Source organism: Papio anubis, chromosome 2 (genome assembly GCF_008728515.1).
Source record: "Papio anubis isolate 15944 chromosome 2, Panubis1.0, whole genome shotgun sequence".
Taxonomy (NCBI): Eukaryota; Metazoa; Chordata; class Mammalia; order Primates; family Cercopithecidae; genus Papio; species Papio anubis.
The window spans coordinates 123,287,560-123,299,188 of NC_044977.1; the positions used below are offsets into that span (position 1 = coordinate 123,287,560).

General features: G+C 33.5%; 1 protein-coding gene across 1 annotated transcript in view; it reads right to left on the reverse strand.

Annotated features, from left to right (window-relative positions):
* Positions 1 to 11,114: 11,114 nt before the first annotated feature.
* The window catches only part of SERPINI1 (serpin family I member 1), a 158,278-nt gene continuing 157,763 nt past the window's right edge, over positions 11,115 to 11,629 (reverse strand). Inside the window, exon 8 of the mRNA XM_031662932.1 lies at positions 11,115 to 11,537. Coding sequence (XP_031518792.1) covers positions 11,361 to 11,537 — 177 coding nt within the window. The 3' untranslated portion in view covers positions 11,115 to 11,360. The remainder of the gene's footprint in view (positions 11,538 to 11,629) is intronic.

Consider the following 11,629-nt stretch of genomic DNA (forward strand, 5'->3'; position numbering starts at 1 on the left):
AAAATGACCCTTCTCATGGCCAACAAAAGCAATCCTTTTTTGAAATTATAGGTGATAATGTTTCTTCTTGCTATGTTCTTTGATAAATATGATTCCTCGTAAGGCTTACTGTGAATAATATACTATTTCATCTGATACGAGACATCAATTGTTAGATACTCCTTTGTTTTATGTGCTACCAAGAAAGAAGAAAATCACTGTCAGCTAAATGGTGACAAATTGACTAGAATGATTATTTTAACTCATTCAAAATGCATTACATGTCTTTTAGACTTACTTACATAAATTTATTTTATATAATGCTTATGCATATTTTAAAATAAAAATATAAACAAAATATAGCATTTCTGAAACACAGAGTCCAGCTCCAAGTCACTCTCCATGCAATGACTGCTCTCTGGTTTTGCCCACTCCATTGCCCTCTGTGCTAGTAAGAACATTGGTGATTCAGCTGTGCCCAAAGAGAGCCCCAATTTTTGTCTCAGGGACTTACTTTCAAGCTATTGACACACATTCTGAACATTTTGAAACTGGCACTTTATCTTACAGAAAAATCAATGGAAGGTCTTTTTGCAATGACTAAGATTTACAATTCTTCCTCAAATGGTCATTAGGATTCTTCCTCAAGTGGTTTGTAGACTGACATGCAAGAGATTACAGTTAGAAATGGTCATGCAACAAGATTACAACACGCACAGGTGAGGGCAGCTGACCACATGACTGCTACCTGACCACCACTGATCGTAAACACAATTTGCCTTTCCATTTTCATAAATGTTAAAGTGTGAACAATGATTTGCCTGAAAAGAGCTGATATCTGGTAGCATTAATGATAATAGGTAGCCTTTCCTGAGTGACTGCTCTACTTATATTCCTCATATGCATTATATCATTTAAACCTTAGTATAATTCTATGAAGTAGATGCTATTATTTGAATATGTAGGTGGAAATAAACAACTTGCTCCAAGGACAGACATCTGGCAAGTGGCAAATCTGGGGTTTAAACTCAATTTTATCTCATTCCCAAACCAATATTTTTTTCCATAGGCATCTGGTTAAAAATAGTTAAGCAAAAATACCAGGAGAGAGCGTCACTCAATCATATATAAAAGGATAATCTCTCCATCAGCAATTTTCCTTGAATAACAGGGCAAAGAGCAATTGCGTGAACAAATGTCAGCTTTATATATGCGTGAATTATGAAAAAACTTCCAGAAAAGAGAGATGAAACATTGTCTTCTATTCGAGCAGGGGAAAAAACTGCTGCATCAGCTAGAAGCCGTGATTACTGCTGAAGAAACATTTTCTGGAACATGCCATATGTCACAAATAACCACTTTACTTTTCCTCAAGGAAACAAAAATTGTGCAATTTTCAAAGAGAAGAGAATACATCTATATTTAATATATATAATTAAGAGTGAATTTGGGCCAGGCACAGTGGCTAATGCCTGTAATCCCAGCACTTTAGGAGGCTGAGGCGGGCAGATCGCTGGAGCCCAGGAGTTGGTTGGAGATCACCATGGGCAATATGGCAAAACCCCATGTCTACAAAAAAAAAAAGAAACGAAAAGATTAGCAGGGTATGGTGGCGCACACCTGTGGTCCCAGCTACCAGCTACTAGGAAAGCCGAGATGGAAGGATCGCTTGATCCCAGGAAGTAATTTGGCCCTTGGAAGAGCCAAAATCACAGCACTGCACTCCGGCTTGGTTGACAGATTGAGACCTTGCCTACGAAAATAAAAAATAAAATAAAATAAAGTGAATTTGGACCGAGAGCAGTATGTTTTTGGTTTGGGTCAGTTTTGTCTATTAATTAAATGTACTTTGCACAAATCTTTGTCTCCCCAAAATCAGAAATCAACATGACTATGATCCAATTTTAAGTTCTTAGCTTACTAAAGTTAAATTATCTTCTATAATTTGAACCAAAGCAGTTAATAAAAAAATTAAACTAATTCTTCTGTGGAAATCTCTCTCTTTTTCTTTATAAGACAGATTTTTATAAGCTATTTTTATGTGCATATGGAGGCTTCTGTGTTCCCTCAAGAATAGCATTGCTGGCAGACATAAAACAAAGTGGCTGGGCTAAACATCATGTTCTCTATGTTTGCACAAATTTAAAAAAATTTCAAAATTTGTGTACAGTTTGAAATAGGCATAGATAATCTAAAACTTACATTTCTTGTAAAAAACGTTTTTATACAACAATGTTAGAAACGGCTATATAGTTGAAAAGCAAACAAATAATTAGTCCAAACTGGGGATTTTGAGAACTTAGTTTTAGAAATCCTTGCATCTTATTTTCCTATTTTATAGTGCAAATACTGTACTAAATGAAAGGGCAGAAGACTAATATTTTCCTTAATTCTTCCTAGGGAGAAATTTTATGATGGAATCTACAACAACATAGAATGTATCTAGTGCAATCAAAACCATCTTAACATTAAGGTAAAAGTAGAAAGTTGAATTAACAAATAATCGGTCATAAAATCTGAGCATTACATGACATGTTCTTTCCATAAAAAAATGCAAAGCGTTTTGCCTTAATTGCTTTTACTTATTTCCAATTCTAACATAGTGTTATGAGCTTCTAGCCCACAAATATAAAGAAACATATTTAAATGTGCAGGGAAATACATTCCATAAAAAGAAGAGACAATTAAGAAGAAATAGACCCCAAAAAAGGAAATAAAATGCTTGCATACATACATAGCAAGCATAAAACTCAACAAGCAAACAATCTTTCACCATTTTGAACAAACAGCATCGAACATCTCAGTAATCATGCGTGCACATTTATATGACAGTAGGTGCAATAACAGATGCTCGTAATTATGACATGGAATTACTGGAAAGGTTTTTAATTTCAGAATATTAAAAATACTTGATAATGAATATAAGAAATTTTGGGAAGCTTTTCATAAAAAATGGTCAAAGTGAGGCATTTTAAACTTAAAGGGAGACTGACACCTGAAATATTTACTTTTTGGAATCAGATAAATTCCTGATGATACTAAATAAAAACCAAGAAATATTGACATTATACTTTCTTTAACTATGTTAAGAAAAAATGGGTGAGACATATTATTCAGGTTTATACCAGTAACTTAGAGTTTTTCTACTCAGAGTATGACACATAGAGATACAGAATCCCAATATTGACCCCGGACCTATTTAATCAAAATTTAAATTTTACCAAGATTTCCACCTTATTCTTGTACACACTAAAACTTGAGAATCACTGGTTTAGAAAACTTTAAAAAATCCATTGCAAATAAATCAACACATCCCAAAAGTTGAGTATAGAGTGTCAGACAATCCCTTAACTGCTATGTGTGTAACTGACTTTAAACAGGAGACCAAAGACTTTGAGTATGGAACTCTGATGACTTTATTTTTTAGGATCAACTCAAAGAAAACCTTACCCAGATATACCATAAAGAAACTGTTGAAAATCAAAGAGAAAATCTTCAGAGAATAAAGATACACATGACATATTACATACACGGCACACTAATGCAAATGACTGTGGAATTCTCACCAAAATTCATGCAGGCTAGGAGACAATGAAACAACTTTTTTAAAGTGCTGAAGTTAAAGAACTATCAACTCAGAATTCTATATTCACTGAAAATACCTTTCAGGAATAAAAGTGAAAGAAATACATTCTAAGATTTTTAAAAAGACTAAAATATATTCTTACTTATATTCTCTTATTCTCATTCCAAGAGAAATGCTAAAGAAAGTTCTCTAGGGAGAAGGGAAATGATAACAGCAGAAAAACTCCAAACTTCACAAACAAAGGAAGAGGAACCAAAATGGTCAATATTTATGTAAATATAATAGACTATGTTTCTTCTTTGAAGTTCATTAAAATATGTATGACAATTAAAAGCAAAAATATAATTACCGTCTGATGGGATTTCTCCATTACATATACATATAATGCACAGAACAACAAGATAAAGGGACAGGGTAAGGGAATTACATGGTTATAAGGTTTCTACATTCTGCATGAAGTAGTTAAATAGTAATACTAAGTGGAATAAATATTTAAGTTATAATCCCTAGAGCAATCACTAAAAATTATCCAAAGAAAAATAGTGAAAAGCCAATAGGTAAATTGAAATGGTATAGTAGGAAAAAATTCAAGTATTCTCAAAGAAGACAAAAAAGTGGAAGCAGAGGAATAAAAACAAAGTAGAAATGGAAACCAGTAATAAAATGGTAGGTCTAAATTCAACCATATCAGTAATTACACTATATGTAAATGATCCAAATATACCAAGTAAGGATAGTCTAATTTGATAAAAAGGACAAGACTAAACTAAATGCTGTCTACAAGAAACACATTTTAAATATTATTTTAAATGATCACATGATGCAAAAACTGATATAACTGAAAGGAGAAATAGAAAATCATGCAATTACAATTGGAGACTTAACACTCATGTCTCAGTAATTGGTAGGACAAGTAGCCAGAAAATACAAAAATATAGATGACCTGAACAATATAATCAACTTCCTTGACCTAATTGAACACTCGGATTACCTAATTTTAAGGTTTATTAGTACACTACAGCAATCGAGACAGTGTGATATTGGAGAAAGGACAGACACATAGATTAATAGAACAGAATGGAGAGACCAGAAATACATCTACACAATATGGTAAAAATTAACTTTTTTCTATTAAAAATGGTTTTTACTGTAAAAGAGTATTTTTCCTATCCTATAAAAACCAGTTTTTTTACAGTAAAAAACTAATTCTTTTTATGAAGTAGCAAAGACAAATTGAGAAAGAACAGTCTCTTCAATGAAAAGCTGAACATCTGTATGTCAAAAAACAAGCTATATTCCATACCTTACACAAAAATTAACTCAAAATGAATCATATACTTAATTAAAAGCCATCAAACTAATAAGAGAAAAAACAAGACATATTCCTCATGACTTTACGTTAGGTACAGTTCTTTGATACAATACCGACAGCACAATATTAAAAAAATTATTTCACTTTTGAAGTTAAAAATGTTTTAGTATCTTTCAGTGTCTGTAAAAGACACTGTTAAGAGAATGAAAAGACAAGCTATCTACTGAAAGAATATATTTGCAGGTCACATATTTGACAAAGAACTCATATCTAGAATATGAAAGAACTCCCAAATCTCAAAGACAAGAAAACAAATAACCTAATAAAAAATGGGCCAAAGATTTTAACAGATACATTACCAAAGAAGATATACATATGAAAAATAAGCACATGAAAATATTCCCAACCTTAAGGAATTCAAATCAAATCATTAGGAATATACAAATTTAAAGCATAATTAGATACCACTACACATATATTAGAATGGCTAAAACATGCACACCACACACAACCTGATACTAGCAAGTACTACTAAGGATTTTTGGAATTATTTCATTTGGCTCATATATTGCTACTTGGAATGCAAAATGGTACACAGTCATTTTGGACAACATTTAGGCAGCTTCCTGTGAAGTTAAACATACAGTTGTTATATAATGCAGCAATCTCAATCTTGGGTTTTTATCATACAGAAATGAAAACAAAAATGTTTCACACAAATTCATACAAAAACCTGTATATAAATGTTTATAAAGCAGCATTATTTATAATCACCAGCAATTAGAAATAACCCAAATGTCTTTAATGGGTGAGTGGATAAACAAATTGAACTACTGATACACATAACTTGGATGAATTGCAAAACCATTATTGCTCAACAAAACAATGTCCTGAAAGTTTACATACTGTATCATTCTGTTTATATGATATTCTGAAAAAGACAAAATCACAAAAAGGGAGAACAGATCAGTGGGGGCTACAGGTGGCAGGTAGGGAGAGGCTGTGACTAAAAAAAGACAGAACAAAAGAGTTTATGCTGGGAGGGAAGTGTTCGGTATTTTGTTTGTGGTGAAGGTTATATCAATCTACACGTTTTAAAACGCATAGAACAGTGCAGTAATAATAGTGAATTTTGGTGTACGTAAATTTTTAAAATCATAGTAATTTAAGGTACTTTAGAGGCGTAAAATTTCGATTAGGAACTTAGTGTCATTATGCATCCTTACTTAAAAATAGAAAAACTGCAGAACTACCAATATGAAAGAACTCCCAATGTTACAAAGGCTGGTGCAAGAGTCTAATCATTTTCCTTAAAGTACAAGTTTACAAGTTTGCCTGTTTCAGAGTTTCTTTCCTGGGTCATATTATGTACACATAATACAAAATGTAATCTTTGTTAAATAGTACTCAGCTGGGAAAAATGAACATTTTAGATACTGTAATTGGCTTAGGGTCTACTGGGACTTCTTTTGAAGGTTATTTCCTTTTATGGTCTTAATACAGATAGAAGCACCTGGTATGAGTCTTTTTTTTTTTTTTTTGTGGTTGTTGCTGAGACAGGGTCATGCTCTGTCTCCCAGACCAGGGTGCTGCAGCATGATCACAGCTCACTGTAGCCTCAACCTCCCAGGCTCAAGTGATCCTCTCAGCTTAGCCCCTCAAGTAGCTGGGACTACAGGTATTCGCCACCACACCCAGCATGGTATTTTTTGTAGAGACAGGGTTTCATCACGTTCCCCAGGCAAGTCTCAAACTCCTGAGCTCAAGGAGTCCACCCGTGTTGGCCTCCCAAAGTGTTGGGATATCAGGCATGAGCTACCCAGCCAGCCTGGTAGGAATCTTGTTAGCAAGTCTGGCTTAATGGAAAAGCCATTTAAAAAATACATTTTTACTGGCAAAGGAATCATTGCATTCATTCACTCACATATAAACTGGACATTTGGTAGGTAAAAGGTTGATAAATACAATATGTGTGTCAAATAGAGTAATATAATTTAATACACTATTAGTCTCTTTTCAGTTATCTAATTGCATATCATTTTTGGCTAGTCATTTAATTTATCCAGACCTCAGTTTACACATTTTTAAAATGGCAATAATATTTTTTGCTCTATCTTAAAGATTGTGGAATTTGAATGGCAAATTCAACAGGAAAGCACTTTACAGAGCAGAGAGTCTCTATGTGAATGAGTTTCATGTTGTAATCAAATTTCTTCTTCTTTTTCTCTAAAGGGGCTTCCTCAAGTTTTGGAGGGGGCGTGGGGTATGACATCAAGCATCCTTCGGGGAGGGTAGATGCTTCCCAGTAAATAATGATGGATGTGGAAGGACTTCTCTCATCTATTGTCAGGCTGAGGATAAAAATCTTCAGTGCAGAGAGTAAGCCATCCAAATAAACATTAAAAAAAAAAAAAAAAAAAAGAAAAAGAAAAAATGCAGACACAAGCGTGTCCATGCACACACACACACGCACACAGAGAGTGTGTGTGAGAGAGAGAGAACCTAAAATGGAATGGAACGGTGTGGTTTTCTGATTCAGTTTTCAGGCAGAAAAATATACAAATTAAGTTTTTCTAAATAATATATGATCTGGAAGTGGGCCAGAAGTTGCTGGTATGTGTGTTCCACCATTTGATAATGGTGAAAACTTGTGGGATGTTGGTTTTAGATTTACCCACATGACTGCACTCCTTTATACATTCCTTTTCCCTGTCCCAATACATCATCCCTAATGATTCCAGCATTTTTTTGGAGAACAATAACTGAATTAAAACAATGTATTTTGGGTCCCTGCTCATATGGGTCTGGGATTTCTTTTTAATGATGCACTTTAGTCAAGCTGGAGATTTGTTTTTAGTTTAGTCCAATATATATTTTAAAATGTGTTAAAATATTAACAGGCAGTCTAGCTTTCCTGAAAGGAAACAGCTACATGCAAGCCGTGTTAGAGTATTTTTTATTGAGCCTATACCTTGGGGTAGTCTTATAATGAAGCTGTTTAACTAAAGAAACTTGTCCTCTGTCTAAGGCATGCTTCTCTAAATGAATCCTCTCTGTAACAGATAGTGTTGTAGTGAGCCTCTGAAAATATGGCAAGGTTATTGCTTCTTTAGCAGCCATTTTTTTTGTATTACAAATATTCATCTTATCTTCTCAACATTGCAACAAAGACCTATACCTAACAAAGATGCATTTCAAGTTACCTTTGGCCAATAACTAAAATGCCCCAAGCCATTTTGGTTAACAGAAAAAGGATTTTTTTTAGATAAGAAAAATGTCCATCATTATAAATCAAGAAGCTGATAATATACCAAAGGTAGTGAATTATACTATGTATAATATACACACACTTAATAAGAATAAAATATGTTTTCACCATATTTTCTGTATTCTAATTACTTTTATAAAACCCCAACTTTTTCTGGTGTTCAAATAAACATTTCTATTTAAGACTGATTTTAACAATTATTTGGTTACTATGATGATGTCAAAATTTATAGGATTATATTGTCTATAACTATTCAGTCTAGCCTATTGAATACACACAAAGTAAAATCAAGATTTAAAATAAAAGCAAAATCTACATAATTATGTTGATTTTCTCTAAGAAAAAGGTTCAAAAGCAAAAAGTTTTGGCAAACTGTATACTGTGTGTGTATTACTTTATTCGTTTAAAGGAAATCAAACTTGACTATGCTACTTTTTCAAAACAAACAAAAATACTGAAGATATTATAAACCAAGTCAAACAAAATGAAAAACTTGGTTTATCAAGTACTCTATTCCTAAGCATTCCACAAGCATACTAACAACACAGGAGAATCTTTTCTTATTTAAAGGATATCTCAATGGTATTGAAATATTTTAAGGTAAACCTTCTGAATAGTAGAATTCAATCTTATATCAGCTAATAAAAGTTGCATTTTAGGCTTTATAAAATCCACATGATTGACTGGGTGCAGTGGTCACGCCTGTAATCCCAGCACTTTGGGAGGCTGAGGCAGGTGGATCGCTTGAGGTCAGGGGTTTGAGACCAGCCTGGCCAACATAGTGAAATGCTGTCTCAATACAAAAATCAGCTGGGCATGGTGGCAGGCGCCTGTAATTCCAGCCACTCAGGAGGCTGAGGCAGGAGAATCGCTTGAACTCAGGAGTCGGTGGTTGCAGTGAGCCAATATCGCGCCATTGCACTCCAGCCTGGGTGACAAGAGTGAAACTCCGTCTCCAAAAAAAAAAATCCACGTGATTGCCTAATGACATTTACTCTTCTTTATAGGTAAATCATTTCATTGACCGATGACCATATAAATATAGAAATAATGTTTAACAAGTAGTGATACGGTAATGAAGAATATCACAAACTCATAATACCAATACTGAAACAACATCAGTTAATCCAACCTGTATACATTATACATGAAAACAAGAGCACTTTTCTATAATAACCTATGAATAAACTGTAAGTCTTCTGAAAATATAAGCTGTAAAAGATTGTGCTAGGTACTATGTTCTTTGGCATCCATAAATTCTTTTATGAATAATGCCTATAAATGTCTTCATATTTTTAAAGAATACATTTCAAGTGTTCTAATATGCAGAAGAATTTTTCATTTGTCCATAGCATGTAATAGAAAAAAAAACTTTAGAGTAAAACTATTTTTCCCCATTTTGGACAAGTATATTGCATTTTTTCATGCATACTGTCACCCTACTCCCTCAAATCCCTCCAAACTCTGTAAAAATTATACATTCTATTCCATTTATAAAAATATCAAACATGCAAATATTAAATAGAGTTTTTCTAACAAAGTAAGAAACAGCAAAGTCTATTGACAAACATGAAAGGCTTTACTTGGAAGTTTGTTAGAAACACACTCCAGGCTATTCAGACCACACCCTAAACCTACTGAATGATAAACTGAATTTTTAATAAGATCCCCAGGTGGTTCCATTACACCATAAAGTTTGAGAAGCATTGATTTAATATACTCATCGATTGATGTAAGTTTCTATAAATTAGCCATATCTAAAAAACTGGTTATAAGTGAGTATTCCATATGTACCCTTTACTTTAGCAGCATTCAAGATTTAGCATGTAATAGAATCACCAAGAAAGCTTGGGGAAAAAAGTGGATTTTCAAGTTTTTGAATTTAGTAGGTCTAAGATCAGGCCTGGTTTTCCCAAACTCCCATGTATTGAATTAAAGTTAATGATAAGATAATAAGAATTCTTGTAAACAGCTCCAAATCAGCACAATACCTAATACACAAGAAAGTAACACGCAAACTGTTTCTGTTATTCTGAAATGTGTCAAACTTTTTCTGAAACTGTTCATCATAGAATTAAAAATTTGGCATTAAACAGAAATAGTTCCATTCATGAGATCTTATGAAATATTTTTTTCCAAGAAATATTAAAAGATAAAGTAATTTACTGGAGACCTTGAAGTTGACACTGTCCCCTTTGGAATCAAGTATTTATTATATTAGAAAATAAAGACCAATGCATTCTGCAGAGAGCTACTTACAACTCTCTCCAGATCTCAAACACAAATGCGCCCAGTAGCCACTCAGGTAATTAACGGGAGAAACAAGGAACATGCTACCCCAGTTACAGACATTCAGAATGTAAAAGCCCCATGCAGAGCAAACAAGAACACTTCTGTGGGCAGCGTTCAGTCCTGTGAGTTGCCATTTTCCAGTATACGTGCTAGCACGGTTTTTCTAATTAACTCTCCTGTGAGCCAAAGTGCGTATTTTTATTGTTAGTTTGCTCATGTGGTTTATTTTGGGGCTTTTGGGAAATTGTAGTTTGAATTTTACTTACAGCAACAAAACATAGTGATATACCAGACTTGTAAACTCCTTTAGGCATGTGAAGCCAAATGAATTTTCAATGATTTGGGAAAATAAGCTATAGGTATCTGAGATTTGCATAGCTCTTTTATTTTTTTCTAACAGGTCTTGTCATGAAGCAATATGGACGATGTCCCGTTTGCATTCTTTTGCCTACATTATACACTTATTTCCAAGAGATGACCGTGAGAATTTTTGTGGAGTACCTGTCTTCAACTCACTTGTTATTGCTTGTTATGCATAAGTATGTAATGCTATTTTACTTTACTGTTTTGATCCTGCATAATTATAAGAGATTTAAGATGTACAGAAACATTGTTTCCAAAGTTCACCTAGAGATATCTTTATACTACAACTTCCAAAATAAAAAAAATAGATCTAGTCACATGTTCAATAGGTACTTTTATTTTAAACAACAGCACACAAACACAATGACACAACAGGACCATCACCTTAATACTGATAACATTCCTTGACGAGTTACTTATAATTTACATATATTGTTTTCATCTGGAGCTATTTTAAATATTATCTTAATATATACTGTAAAACACAAATCCTAAATATATACTAGTTGCAAACATAATGTGCTTAGTTACTGTTTTCCTTGTTATTCAAATAAAGTAGCTTAAAGTTCTTCAAAATCATGTCCACTTGTGTTCATTGTTTCAGGATGCATGACTCGTCCCATGAATAGAATTGTACCTGTATTGGTTTGGAAGTAAACAAAAGAGGGGGTGAACAAAATAATAAAATATTTACCTTCCTTCTTGCTTACAATTAATGAAAATATGTTATTTTCTTTTTCCTTCCTTCCTCCCTCCCTCCCTCCCTCCCTCCCTCCCTTCCTCCCTCCCTCCCTCCCTTCCTTCCTCCCTCCCTCCCTTCCTTCCTCCC